Source organism: Penaeus monodon, chromosome 17 (assembly GCF_015228065.2).
Source record: "Penaeus monodon isolate SGIC_2016 chromosome 17, NSTDA_Pmon_1, whole genome shotgun sequence".
Lineage (NCBI taxonomy): Eukaryota > Metazoa > Arthropoda > Malacostraca > Decapoda > Penaeidae > Penaeus > Penaeus monodon.
In genome coordinates, this window is record NC_051402.1 from 2,824,173 (window position 1) to 2,839,172 (window position 15,000).

Sequence of the window (15,000 nt, forward strand, 5' to 3'; positions counted from 1 at the left end):
CTCCCCCTCCCCCCTTTCCCTCTCCACCCCCCCCCCCCTCTCCCCCCCCTTCTTTTTTCCTATCTCTCCCTCTTTCCCATTTCTCTTCCCCCTCTCTCCATGTCTCTCCCCCTCTTTTCTATCTCTCCTCTCTCTCTCCTCTCCCCCTTCCCCTCCCTCTCTCTCCCAGCCCCTCCCCTCTCTCCCCCACTCTCTCCCTCCTCCCCCCTTCCCCCCCCCCCTGCCCCTTTCCCCCTCTCCCTTCCTCTCTCTCCTCCCCATCCCTCCTTTTCTTTCACAATATTCGAGCCTATTTACCTGAGAGGCTTAATCACTCACTCACCTGTCGAGCTCGTCTTTCCCTAGCACATTGTCTCCTCCGTCTCACGAACGGACAAGCACACGCACGCAACGCACGCACGAATGAACAAACGCAAGAACGTACATCGAATGAGAAATGCATATACATAAGCATGAATGTATTATATATACACACGCACGCACACAGCACCACGCACGACGCACGCCCCAACGCCGCCACACACACACCACACACCCCACCACACACACAACGACGAGGTGGGGGGCCCCTTTAAAGGGACACTGAGTGGTGTCGTGCTTGTAAGTAACCTCCCCGCTCCCCCACATCTCTCTCCCCCACACCCCCATGCAACCTCCTTGACCCCCCCCTGATCCTCCCCTCAACCCCCCCCTCCCTGAATTCTCCCTCCTCCCCCCCCCACCACCACCCTGAATACCTCCCTCGAACGCCCTGAACTTCCCCACTTCTTGAATCCTCCCTTCCCTTTCTCCGCCACGTCCCAATCCCCACCTTCAACCCCCTTTCCACCCTCCCCAGAAACCCCTGTAGACCCTCTACTTCGACCCCAACACCCCCATCAACACCCTCTCACCCCCCAACACCCCCATCAACACCCTCAGCCCTCATCAACACCCAACCCCAACCCCCATCAACACCTTCACACCCCAGAAACCCCTGTTAAACCCCCCTACTCCGACCCCAAACGCCCCGCTCACCCCCTCACACCCCCAAACCCCAAAAACCCCCCCCACCCCCCCAACCCCCCGCCACCCCCAAACCCCCGCAAAAAAAAACACCCTCCACCCCCCCCAACCCCCCGCACCCCTCCTGGTTTTCCGTAGTCTGCATCGTTTTAAAATTGCGTTCGGTCGGGGTCATGCCGCTCCCCGAACCTATCAGTAACTTGAAGGAGAAGAGAGGAGAAAGAGAGAGGAGAGAGAGAGAGAGAGGAGAGAGAGAGAGGGGAAGAGAGAGAGAGAGAGGGGAGACAGGGAGAGACAGAGGGAGAAGCAGGAGGGAGAAAGGGGTAAGGGGGGGGAAAAAGGGGGAAGGGGGAGTGGGGGGGAGGGAAGAAGGGGGGGGGGGGGGGAAAGGGAGACGGGGAGGGGCGGAGGGGGAGAGGGGGGGGGGGAGGGGGGGGGAGAGAGAGAGGAGAGAGAGGAGAGAGAGAGGGGGGAAAGAGGGAAGAGAAATTATTCTTCAATACCTTCTTTTTCTCCTTTCCCCCCCCCTCCCCCCCCCCCCCCCCCCCCCAGCTTCTCCTCCTCTTTACACGTCCCACGAAAATGGAACTAAGTGAAAAGCGATAAAAAGAAGTAGAAGCGAGATGTCTGGGAAACGAAAGAGGTGGAAGGAGGAACAAAGAAAAGAAAGAAAAAAAAGAAGAAGAAAGAGAGAAAAAAGAAAAATGTAATTTACTCCCGAGATAATTTTTTTTTTCTTTTCTTCTTTAATTCCCAAAATAAAGAATGAGGAGGAGGAGAAAGGCAATAAAAAAGGCAATAAACGAAGATACCACAGAACGAATATGGGGAAGATATTAATAAGTTTAAAAGAAGTGAAAAAGAATATAAAAGGAATAATAAAATGAGAAAAGAAAATCGAAAAATAGGAAAAGGAAGCAGAAGAAAAGAAGAAGAAGAAGAAGAAAAAAAGCAAATAGGAAAATAAAACACAAGACAAAAACAATGAAAAAAAAAAAACTTCATCCCTTAAAAACCCTTAAGAAGAATCCCAATTTTCCCTTTTGGAAAACGCGTCAAAAATTGTCAAAAATCGCTCCCGGCGGCGGGGAGACGCGCCTCGGCCGACGCGAGCACAACGGGAGTCAGACCAGAACAAGACAGGAAAAAGGAATTTGAACAAGAACAAGAACAGGAAAAAGGAATTTGAACAAGAACAAGAACAGGAAAAAGGAATTTGAACAAGAACAAGAACAGGAAAAAGGAATTTGAACAAGAACAGGAACAGGAAAAAGGAATTTGAACAAGAACCTGAACAGGAAAAAGGAATTTGAACAAGAACAAGAACAGGAAAAAGGAATTTGAACAAGAACAAGAACAGGAAAAAGGAATTTGAACAAGAACAAGAACAGGAAAAAGGAATTTGAACAAGAACAAGAACAGGAAAAAGGAATTTGAACAAGAACAAGAACAGGACAAGAAAAGGAATTTGAACAAGAACACGAACAGGAAAAATGAATTTGAACGAAGAAACAAGAACAGGAAAAAGGAATTTGAACAAGAACAAGAACAGGAAAACGGAATTTGAACAAGAACAAGAACAGGAAAAAGGAATTTGAACAAGAACCTGAACAGGAAAAAAGGAATTTGAACAAGAACAAGAACAGGAAAAAGGAATTTGAACAAGAACAAGAACAGGAAAAAGGAATTTGAACAAGAACAAGAACAGGAAAAAGGAATTTGAACAAGAACAAGAACAGGAGCAAGAACAGGAATTTGAACAAGAACAAGAACAGGAAAAAAGGGAATTTGAACAAGAACAGGAACAGGAAAAAGGAATTTGAACAAGAACAAGAACAGGAAAAAGGAATTTGAACAAGAACAAGAACATGAAAAAGGAATTTGAACAAGAACAAGAACAGGAAAAAGGAATTTGAACAAGAACAAGACCAGGAGCAAGAACAGGAATTTGAACAAGAACAAGAACAGGAAAAAGGAATTTGAACAAGAACAAGAACAGGAAAAAGGAATTTGAACAAGAACAAGAACAGGAACAAGAAGAGGAATTTGAACAAGAACAAGAACAGAAACAGGAGCAAGAACAGGAACAAGAATGTGAACAAAAAGAATTTGAACAGAACAAGAACAGGAATTTGAAAAAAAAAGTGAAAAAGAATGTTAACAAGAACAGAACCAGACCAGGAATTTGAACAAGAATGTGAAGAACAGGAACAAGAACAAGAACAGGCACCTTAATTGAACTCGGAATTCCTCGGCAAACCTGGCTAATGTGTTTTGGCGGAGGGGGAGGGGGAGGAGGGGGAAGGGGGATGGGGGAGGGGTAGGTCAGGGGAGGCGTGGAGGGGAAGGGGTGGGGAGGGGGGGAGGGTAGGGGAAGGGGAGGGGAAGGGGGTAGGGAGTGGAGGGGAAGGGGTGGGGAAGAGGTAGGGAGGGGAGGGGAGGGGAGGGGGGAAGGGGGGGAGGGGAGGGGGGAGGAGAAGGGAGAGGTTGTGGGATAGATTTGTTTTTGTTTTTATTGTTTTTTTTGGGAGAGGGTAAGGAGGAGGACAAAAAGGGGGGAGGGGGGAGGAAGAGAAGGGAGGGAGGGATGGGGAGAGAGAAATAAAGAGAGAGAAAAAGAGAGAGAGAAATAAAGAGAGAGAAAAAAAGAGAGAGAAATAGAGAGAGAGAAAAAAGAGAGAGAAATAGAGAGAGAAAAAAAGGGAGAGAAATAAAAGCAAGATCGAGCGAGCGAGGGAGAGAGAGCCCCCACCCGCCAGCAACCCCCCCCCCCCCACCCCCGAGCCCCGAGCCAGATCCACAAATAGGCCTTTGTGCCCAACTTCCCGCCGCCGGAAGTAGTGAAACGCGCCCCAGAGGTTGCCTTCGTCACGACACGGAAGCCGCCGACTCCGATGCCTTCGCCAGACTCCCTGGGACTCCTTGGGACTCCTTGGGACTCCCTTGGGACTCCTTGGGACTCCTTGGGACTCCTTGGGACTCTTTGGGACTCCCTAGGACTCCTTGGGACTCCTTGGGACTCCTTGGGACTCTTTGGGACTCCCTGGGTCTTCTTGGGACTCCTTGGGACTCCTTGGGACTCCCTGGGACTCCTTGGGACTCCTTGGGACTCCTTGGGACTCCTTGGGACTCCTTGGGATTCCTTGGGACTCCTTGGGACTCCTTGGGACTCCTTGGGACTCCTCCGTCGGCTCCTCCGTCGGCTCCTCCGTCGGGCCGCCCGCAGTGGGTCTCCGATCCTACTTGCTCTGTGTCTCGCTTGCTCGCGCCCTCGCTCTCTTCCCTCGTGGGGATCGCTGTCGGTCCCTGTCTGTGTCTGTCTGTCCTGGTCTCGTCTCCTCTTTTCCCCTCTCTCTCTCTCTCCTCTCCTCTCCTCTCTCTCTCTCCTCTCTCTCTTCTCTCTCTCTCTCTCCCCCCTTTTCTCTTCTCTCTCCCTCTCCTCTCTCTCTCTCTCTCTCTCTCCCTCCTTCTCTCTCGTTCAACATCTCCCCCCCCCCTCTTACTCTCCTCCCCCACCAATTTCCCCCCATTTCCCCAACCGTTTCCCGCACTCTACCTCTTTCTCCTCCCCCTCCTCCTCCCCCTCTCCCCCCACCCATCCTTTCCGCACCGTCTAACAAAAACAAACATTATGAACGACGACCTATATCCGTCACGACCCCCCCCCTTCCTCCCTTTCCCCCCTCCCCTTCCTCCCTTTCCCCCTCCCCCCCTCACCACCACTCCTTACACGTCATCACGTTGGGTCAATCATAGGAACAAGCGAGGAGGGGGGGAGGGGGGGAGGGGAGAGAGGGGGAGGGAGAAGCACGGGGGTGAAAGGTCAGGGGGTCACATGCCTTACGCTTCCCCCTCCCCCTCCCCCCCCTCCCCCTTCCCTACCGACCGATTCCTCTCTGTCTCTCTCTCCCCTCAGGTGGAACCCTCCATTACCCCCTCCCCCCTCCCTCCCTCCCTCAGTCCCTCCCTCCCTCCCTAGTCCCTCCCTCCCTCCCTTCCTTTTCTCTCTTTCTCTCTATTTCTCTCTCTCTCTCTCTATCTCTGCTCTATCTCTCTCGCTCTATCTCTCGCTCTATCTCTCTTTCTCCCTCTCTTTCTCCCTCTCTCTCTCCCTCCCTCCCTCTCTCCCTCCTTTCCTTCCCCCTCCCCCCCCTCCCCCGTAATCATCTTTTTCCTTCCTCTTCCTTTCTTCGTCCTTAATTATCCTGTTCCTCTTCCCACTCCATTTGCATTTTTGTGTTTCTTTGTATTGAGAAGGGAAATTCCATTGCACATGCATGCCGGCTCAAAGATAATAGCAACAAAATAGAAAAAATATATAAATACGTACACACGCACACACACTCACACACACATACACACACACACACATACACACACACACACACACACACACACACACACACACACAACACACACACACACACACACACTCACAACACACACTCAACCCTACAAACACACATTAAACACACAACCCACACACACGCACCCACACCACACACACACAGCCACACACACATACACACACACACACAACACACCACACACACACACATACACACACACACACGACACACCACACACACACACACACACACACACACACACACACACACATACACACACACACACACACACACACCATACCCAATGCAAATGAATATAAAGGCAAATATGAATGATATAAAAAGACAACAAAGAAAAAATACAAACACACTCTAATCATACTGCAAAAGGCTATCACCGACAAATAAAGTAAAAACACAGTTGTAAATATTTTAAATAAAGAAAGAAAGATAAGATTGTGATAAAGATGCAACACTGCACTCGCTTTTCTCACCTTTTTTCAATTATTTATTCTCCCCTTTCTCTCTCTACCTTAATTACTACCTTTTCTAAGTGAAATCTTTCTTTTTCCTCTTCTCTCTGTCTTTCTTCTTCCCTTCTCGTCTCTTCCTACTCTCTCTCCTTCGTTCCGCCCACCTCCATGCTCTTCGTTCCATCTCTTCTCCCTCCCTCTCTATTTTCCTTTCTCCCTTTCTGCTATCTTCCCTTTCTTCTCCTTTCTCCCTCATTACCTTCCCTTTTTTCTCTGCCTCCTTTCTTTCTACTTTCCTCTCTCCCTCCTTCCCTTTCTCCCTCCCTCCTTTCCTCCCTCATCCTTCCCTTTCTCCTTCACTCCTTCCTTATCTTTCTCCCTCACTCTTTCCCTCCTTCCCTTCCCTCCCTCCCTCCCCCCCTCCCTCCCCTCCTTCCTCTATCCCTCCCTTCCCCTTCCTTCCCTTCCTCCCTATCCCTTCTCCCTCCCTTTCTCCCAACCTCCCTTCCAACTCCCTCCCACCCCCCCTCCCTCCCTACCCCCCTCCTAATCTTCACATAACAAAGCAACGTGGCTTTCCGGGGGGGGGGGGGGAGTCTCAGGCCGGTTGTCGACACGTGTCTCTCCCTTTTCCCTCTCTCTCTGTCCCTTTCTCTTTCTCTTCTGTCTCCCCTTTACTCTTGGCTATCACTTTCTCTTTTGTCTCCATTTCTCTTTTTCTTTCTCGGTCTTTTTCTTGCTTTCTCGCTCTCTTACTTTATCGTTTCTTTCTTTCTTTCTACCTATCTCTTTTCCCTCTTCTCTCCTTGTCTCTCTCTCCATCTCTCCCTCTCCCTCTCCCTCTCTCTCCCCCTCTCCCTCTTCCGTCTCCGTCTCCGTCTCCCTCTCCCTCCCTCCCTCCTTCCCTCTCCCTCTCTCTCTCTTCTGCAAACTAACCTCCAAGGTACTTTATGATTTGTTGCAAGGAATTTAGTGGCACGTTTATGAAAGAAGAAAAGAGAGGGAGAAGGAGAGAGATTGATGACGAAAGAAGGAAAGAGAGATGGATAGAGAGAGAAAGAGAGAGGAAAGAGAAACAATGCTTGTGTTTGAAAAATGGACAATGCTTTCCATTTTTGCAAGACGTGTGCACTTTGCAGAAGGTAATGTGCACCCGGCAGAAGATATATAAATGTACTTATGATCACTTACATACACGCACACATTAATATATGTATGCACACGCGCACACACACACACACACACACACACACACACACACACACACACACACACACACACACACACACACACACACACAGACACACACACACACACACATTCAAACAAACAAACAAACACATTTATCAAGACTTTAACCCTTTAACAGGAAGTCTTAATCAGGGTGAAATTGACCCAATGAAGGATTAACCAGGCAAGGCAACGGGCGGGGTCAACTCAGGTCAAAGGTGACCGGAAGCGCGGGAAACGAGGTGACAAGACGAAGGAGGAGGAGGGGAGGGAGGAGGGAGGGAGGGAGGGACGGAGGGAGGGGAGGGAGGGAGGGAGGGAGGGAGGGAGGGAGGGAGGGAGGGAGTGAGTGAGTGAGTGAGTGAGTGAGTGAGTGAGAGAGAGAGAGAGAGAGAGAGAGAGAGAGAGAGAGAGAGAGAGAGAGAGAGAGAGAGAGAGAGAGAGAGAGAGAGAGAGAGAGTCATTCTGACACGTAATAAAAAAAAAAGAAAAAAAACAAAAACAAAACCACAAAAGATATAATAAATATACCTAAAACAAAATCAACACAGAACAAACAAAAATGTATATTAACTGACCATCAATGATAACAAATCGAGACCGAACAGTGACCCCTGCCAGGTCGCGTAAGGTCATGTTGGCCTCGGAAAGGTCAAAGTTGAAGAGGTCGTGGGCGAACCGGTTGGTCGATCGAGGGCGTAGGGGGGAGGAGGGGGTTAGAGACACAGAGAAAGGGGGGGGGGAGGTGTGAGGTGAAGCCAGGTCAGATGAGGAGGATAAACTTTTTCCCATCGAACAGTATTGAGGTTTATGAGGGTAAGAGTGAGAGAATGAGAGAATGTGTCAAGTGGGTGTTTAAATAAATAATTATATATATATATATATATATATATATATATATATATATATATATATATATTCATTTATTTATTTATCTATCCATATATATATATAATATATATATATATATTATATATATATATATATATATATATATAATATATATATATATATATATATATATATATGGGATTTTCAGGTGTCAACAGATCAAACTATGTGAAGTGAAAGAGGGAGAGAAAGAGGAGAGAAAAAGAAAATTGGGGAGGAAGAGACGAAGCAGGGGAAAGCAAGAATAGAAGGAAAGGACAAAGAATAAATAAGAAAAGGAAAAAGAGGGAGGAAGAGGAAAAAAAATAATGGTAAAAACGAAGGAGAAGACAGGAGGAGAAAGAAAAGAAACGAGAGGAAAGTAGAAAAGAGACAAAAAAAGAGGAGGCGAAAGGGAACAGAGAGAGAGAGGGGAGAAGAGAAGGGGAGAGAGAGAGAGAGAGAGAGAGAGAGAAGAGAGAGGAGAGAGAGAGAGAGAGAGAGGAGAGATGAGAGAGAGAGAGAGAGAGAGAGAGAGAGAGAGAGAGAGAGAGAGAGAGAGAGAGAGAGAGGAGGATCGACCACCTGTTCTTCTCCTTCGTCATTATTGGTCCTTCGTCTCTTTCCCCTTTTCATTATCATTTCTCTTCTCTTCTTTCTTGTCGTTTCTTCTTCTTTTGTTTTTCTCTCTTTCTCTCTTCTTTTTGTCCATTCTTCTTCGTCTCTCTTTCTCTTTCTCCCTTTTTTAGCATTTATTCTCTCTCTCTCTCTCTCTCTCTCTCTCTCTCTCTCTCTCTCTCTCTCTCTCTCTCTCTCTCTCTCTCTCTCTCTCTCTCTCTCTTTCTTTCCCTTACTTCTCACCACCCCTCCCTTTCTCCTACCCTTCCATTTTTGTTATCATCTCTCTCTTCCTCCTTTCCTTCCATCCTTCTCCTTAATTCTCTTCATCTCCCTTCTCCCTCTCTTCTTTCCTCCCTTTCACCTCCTTCGTTTGTCTTCCCGAGCGCAGGTGACGGAGAACATGTCTCCGCAAATACAAACAAATAATGTTTTTGTTCGTCGTCTCACACCTGGCGTTAAGGTGTTTATGATCGAGGTATGTTGATTGTGTTTGTTTGTTTGTTTGTGGTGTGCGTTTGTGTTTGTTTGTGTGTGTGTGTGTGGTGTGTGTGTGTGTGCGTGTGCGTGTGCGTGTGCGTGTGCGTGTGCGTGTGCGTGTGCGTGTGCGTGTGCGTGTGCGTGTGCGTGTGCGTGTGCGTGTGCGTTTACGTGTCCGTGTACGTATGCGTGTGCGTGCCCCGTGAATGATATAAAAAATCCACATATTTCCAAATATATTCATTTTTCGCCTCCACACTTAATATCACTTACAAGTTTATAAATCCGTATGATAAGAAGCATTTATCAACTTTTTTTAAATAGTTGTTTCTAAGCATTTTTTTTTTCTCAAGACTGTCACCAAACCTCAAAATTCCGGTACTTTGTTTTACCTCATTAGCTCCGTGACGCGTTAATTACGGTCTCTGCCTCGCTAATTACTCCTTCTCAGCCGTAGACCCACCTAAAACAAAAAGAAAAAAAAATTACTTCAAAATTAGGAGGGATATTATATATCACTTAAAATAATGATGCTTATGACAACCATGACAGCGATAATCGTGGTCGTGACAGTTGTAACTATCTTACTCTCTGACTCTGGGATTGTAGTAATGGTTAGTTATGACTGCTACAACAACGTTTTTTTGTATGAGTAGGCCTAGTAAATAGTAGGTCTATGCGACTGTTAGAAAGTTATCAGAAATATTATCTAAAATCATTGCCGTTAAATTTAATTGTAAGGTCTTGCGTTTTCCAACAAAGAGAGAGAGAGAGAGAGGGAGAGAGAGAGAGAGAGAGAGAGAGAGAGAGAGAGAGAGAGAGAGAGAAAGAGAGAGAGAAAGAGAGAGAGAGAGAAGAGGAGAAGAGAGAGAGAGAGAGAGGGAGTGGGGGGGAGAGGAGAGGATGAGAGAGAGGGGAGAGAGAGGGGAGAGAGAGAGAGAGAGAGTTAGTTAGTTAGTTTATTTTGGGTTTGGATTCCATTTGATACAATGGATCTTCTTGGTGTGATATACTGTCTGCTTGATTTTGCTCACGGGTGTCAGCTGCTGCTGACTCTGCTGAACCGAGTCCTTCCCCGCCGTGGTGCCCAGCCACAGCAGTAACCTCCAGGCGACAGTTTGCAACTTCCTCGCGCCGGGCGGGGCGCGAACGCCGACCCCTCGGATGAAGAGGCCGACACGTTACCACGTACTAGCCCGGAGGTAGTACAGGAGAGAGAGAGAGAGAGAGGGGAGGAAGAGAGAGGGGAGAGAGAGAGAGGAAGAGAGAGAGAAGGGAAGAGAGAGAGAGAGAGAGAGAGAGAGGAGACGGGAGAGAGAGAGAGAGAGGAGAGAGAGAGAGAGAGAGGGGAGAGAGGGGAGAGAGATGAGAGAGGGAGAGAAAAGAGAGAGAGGAGAAACAGAAAAAGAGAGAAACAGAAAAAAAGAGAGAAAGAGAGAGAAAGAAGAAAGAAGGGGTGGAGAGAGAAAAGAGGAGAGAAAGAGAGAGAAAGGGGAGAGAGAGAGAGAGGGGAGAGAGAGAGAGAGAGAGAGAGAGAGAGAGAGAGAAGAGAGAGAGAGAGAGAGAGAGAGAGAGGCGCAATCGCCCCAGGAATGAAAAGCACTTTATGGTATTTTCAAGAAAGGACTTTAGACTCCGCAAGCCACGCCCCCTCCCCCCTCCACCCCCTCCCCCTTTCCCCTCTACACCCCCCCCCCCCAAGGGCAAAAACACTCCCCAGTCATGCACGGCGTCTGCATGGTGTGGGAAAGTCGGGGCAAGTGCGTAGACAGTTAGTTGCATGAGAGAATCTCTGTTGTGCGCCTGCGAGTGGGTGTAGTTTTTCATTTGCAATTGCAGGCTGAAATGCACGATTTTCTTTACGCTCAATCCTGCGTGCTTTGTGCTTGGAGGTGCGTTGCTCGGTTTGTTTTGAATGGGTTTGTTAGCGCGAGGGAGAGAGAGAGAGAGAGGAGAGAGAGGAAGGGAGGGAGGGAGGGGAGGGGAGAGGAAGGGAGGGAGGGAGGGAGAGATAGAGAGAGTTTTGTGTGGGGTGTGTGGTGTGTGTGTTTTGGGGTGTGTTGTGTGTGTGTGTGTGTTGTGTGTTTGTGTGTGTGTGTGTGTGTTGTGTGTGTGTGTGTGTGTGGGTGTGTGTTTGTGTGTGTGTGTGTGTGTGTGTGTGTGCCTCCCTTCCCTCCCTCCCTGCCTGTCCATCCATCTCTCCCCTTGCGTGCGTGAGTATCGCCCCCCCCCCCCGCACGCCCATACCTCCGCTCACACGAAAGCGACAGAACTGACAGCGTTTCGTGAGTGTCACCCGCTGACCCCGAAGGCACTCCGTTGACCTGCTGACCCTAACCCTCACCTGCTTTTCACAACCTGTACTGGTCTCAGCGGCTGACCCGGGCGAGGTAGGGGGGGGGGGGCGTCTTCATCGGATAATTGTGACCCGATACTGATTTTTTTTTTACTGCCCGGGGGAACAACCGAAATTAAACGGGGATTTTCACGCGTCCGACCATGTTCTGTTTCGCTGTATCCTGTTCGGATGAAGAGGGAGAGAGGGGAGGGATGGAAGGAGGAAGGGAGGGAGGGAGGGGGAGATAGATGGAGAGGGAGAGGGAGGGAGATAGATGGAAATGAAGATGGTGATGGAGGGAGGGAAGGAGAGGGAGATAGATGAAGACGAAGGGGGAGAGGGAGAAGGGGCAGGAAGAACAGATAGATACTGAAATAGATATTAGATAGATAGATACTGAGAAGATACTGACAAGAAAAAGGGAGATTGAAGAAGATAAATGAAAGAGGAAGAAAGGCAATTAGTAAAAAAATGGAGAAAGGCAAGAAATAGAAAAAGGGAGATAATTAATAAACAAGAGAGAGAAAAGGATATTGAAAAAAAAAAACTAAGAAAAAAAGAAACAAAGCAGAGAAAAAATAAGGAAAGAAAGAAAGAAGAAGCGAGGAGAAGGAGAGAGAGAGAGAGGGAGGAGAGAAAGTGAGAGAGAAAGGAGGGGAGAGAGAGGGGAAGAGAGGAGAGAGAGGGGGAGAGAGTGGGGGAGAGAGAGAGAAGGAGAGAGAGGGGAGAAAGAGAGAGAGAGAGAGAAGAGAAGAAGAGAGAGAGGGAAAAGAGAGAGAGAGAGAGAGAGAGAGGAGGAGAAGAGAGAGAAAAAGAGGAGAGAGAAGGAGAGGAGAGAGGAGGAAGAGAGAGAGCGGAAGAGAGAGAGAGAAAAGGGGAAAAGGAGAGAGAGAGAGAGAGAGAGAGAGCCACAACCCCAATCCCCTGAAATGACACTAATCTGCCTCCGAGACTGAATCTTGCATCCCGACTGTGACGTCACGAGCTCTTTTGTGGCTGACGAACCGAGGGGGGAAAAAAGCGAGATAATTTGATGCTGTGTTATCTCCCGCATCGAGAAACTTCGAAATGGAGAGGGAAGGGGGAGGGGGAGGGGGGAGGGGGGGGGGGGGGTAGGAGGGGGGGGGGGAGGGGGGGGTCGAGGAGGTAGGTGAGGGAAGGAGAGGGTAGGGGGGGGGAGGGGGGTAGGAGGGGGGGGGGTAGGAGGGGGTAGGAGGGGGGGTAGGAAGAGGTAGGTGAGGGAAGGAGGGGGAAGGGGGTGGGTGGGTGGGAGGGAGGGGGGTAGGGGAGTACATTTCCGTTCTGTTCTGGATATTTATAAGTATCTGTGGCTTTAAATATACGTACACGGATGGGTATACGTCCATGTACACACGCACACAAACACAGGACGCGTACACGCATTCAAACATTCCCACGTACACGAACAGTAGGCAAGGATATTTCTTTTTTAAGGTTAAACAAGAGCTTGGGGTAACCAGGAAGGGGAGAAGAGAGAGAAGAGGGGGAAGAAGAGAGAGAGAGGAGAGAGAGAGAGGAGAGGAGAGAGAGAAAAGAGAGAGAGAGAGAGAGAGAAAAGAGAGAGGGGGGGGGGGGGGGGGGAGGGGGGGGAAGGGAAGGGGGGGGAGGGGGAGGGAGGGAGGGGGGGAGATGAGAGAGGAGGAGAGAGAGAGAGAGAGAGAGAAAAGGGGAGAGAGAGGAGAGAGAGAGAGGAGAGTGAGAGAGAGAGAGAGGGGAGAGAGAGAGGGGAGAGGAGGAGAGAGAAAAGGGGAGAGAGGAAAGAGGGGGAAGAGGAGGAGAGAGAGGAGAGAGGAGAGAGAGAGAGAGAGAGAGAGAGAGAGAGGGGGGGGGAGGGAAGGAAGGAAAGGGATATCATGCTCAAAAAAAAAAAAAAAAAAAAAAAATCTATTAAAAAACCAAGAAATAAAAAACAATAAAAAAACATTCCAAAAAAATTAATAATAAAAAAAAAAAAAAAAAAAAAAAAAAAAAAAAAAATTTTCCCCCCAAAATAAATTACAAGGAAAAAAAAACCGGGAAAAACAAGAAACCACAAACGAAACGAAAATAAATCACGAGGAATCATTTTAAAAAAATCAACGAAACAAGAAACGAAAACAAATAAATAAAAGAAAAAAAAAAGAAAAAAAAAAGAAAAAAAAACACTTCAAAATCTGGAATTTCGTCTACAAAGAAAACGAGGTTTCTCTTTATCAATGTTATTTTTTGTTATTTCGCGATGTTATCACGTAATGTTATTCGTGTATGTTAGTGGGACACGATGTTCACGAGACGCTTTCCGTGTGTGTTTGCTTGAGCATATCCGTGTATGTATGTGTGTGCGTTCATGTGTGTATTGGTATGTGTATGTACGCATGCACTGCTGTATGTAGGGTTTTTGTATGGAAACATTTCGGCGGGAAATGTGTGTATTCCCCGTTAGCCCGGGGTTTCCCTACATGTACCAATACAGGTATATAAGTCTGCGGTTACCTGTACGGGTCAAAATACATGTACACGCGATCCCCTTCTACACAAACACATGCAGAAGCCAAAACCACAGACGCCCAATACCCCCCAACCCCCCCCCCAAAAAAAAAAAAAAAAAAAAAAAAAAAAAAAAAAAAAAAAAAAAAAAACAAAAAAAAAAAAGAAAAAAAAAAACCGGCATTAAGTCTCACGATAATGTTTATGCCAATACTTACAGACTCATTCCCCGGCATAAACACATCGTCGTTTACGCTTTCTGTAGTAATTACCTCGGAAGTTAAAAGCCATTACGGGCGCCGAGGCCCCTGGCCACTCAGCCGAGGAGGCGAGCCGCTGAAAGGAGGGTAATGAGGAGGGAAGGAGGGAGGGGGGGAGGGGGGGAAAAAGGGGAAGGAGGGAGGGAAGGGGGGAGGGGGGGGAAAGGGGGGAAAGGGAAGGGAAGGGGGGAGGAAGGGGGGGGGGAAAGGAGGGGGGAAAAGAGAGATGGGGGGAGAGGGGAGGGACGGGGGAGGGGGGGAAGGAGGAAGCGGAGAGAGGGGGAAAAGAAGAGGAGAGGGAGAGGAGAGAGAGAGAGAGAGAGAGAAGGGAGAGGGGAAGGAAAAGGAGAGGGGAGAGAGGAGAGAGAGAGAGAAGAGAGAGGAAAAGACGACGAACAACAGAGTCTTTATACAGCATCACCATACGTTTCCCCAGTCACAAAGAAAAAGAACGTTTTTTTTTTTTTTTTTTAAGGAGAAACGGACTACCAGCCGAGGAAACGCTGTACGTGTGTGTGTACGTGAGTGTATGAGGCGTGTACGTGAATATGTGTACGCTACAGGAAATGTGAAGTTAACGAGGGGGGGAGTGGGGGGAAAAGGGTGGGGGGGGGGAGGGGGGGTCTCGCTGTCATTTTTTACAACAAATGTAAATGCCAGACTGACGTGACAGAAGGAAAGCGTATTTTTCAAATATGACATGTATTTGTACTATGGCCCTACACAGACAAAATGTTAAAAGATAAGTATGATATGTATGTGTATGTATATATAATAATATAATATATATAATATATAATATATTATATATATTATATATATATAAAATCAATAGCTTTAAATATTATATATGTTTATAAAATGCATATATATTAATTTAAAATGTATGG

At 47.8% G+C, this 15,000-nt stretch overlaps 1 protein-coding gene across 1 annotated transcript in view; it reads left to right on the forward strand.

Moving 5' to 3' along the window:
- The first annotated feature begins 9,570 nt into the window (after nucleotides 1-9,570).
- LOC119583197 (acanthoscurrin-2-like) overlaps nucleotides 9,571-15,000 on the forward strand; it is an 11,727-nt gene continuing 6,297 nt past the window's right edge. Inside the window, exons 1-4 of the mRNA XM_037931675.1 lie at nucleotides 9,571-9,639; nucleotides 12,422-12,500; nucleotides 12,534-12,556; nucleotides 12,955-13,005. Of these exons, the coding sequence (XP_037787603.1) occupies nucleotides 9,571-9,639; nucleotides 12,422-12,500; nucleotides 12,534-12,556; nucleotides 12,955-13,005 (222 nt within the window). The remainder of the gene's footprint in view (nucleotides 9,640-12,421; nucleotides 12,501-12,533; nucleotides 12,557-12,954; nucleotides 13,006-15,000) is intronic.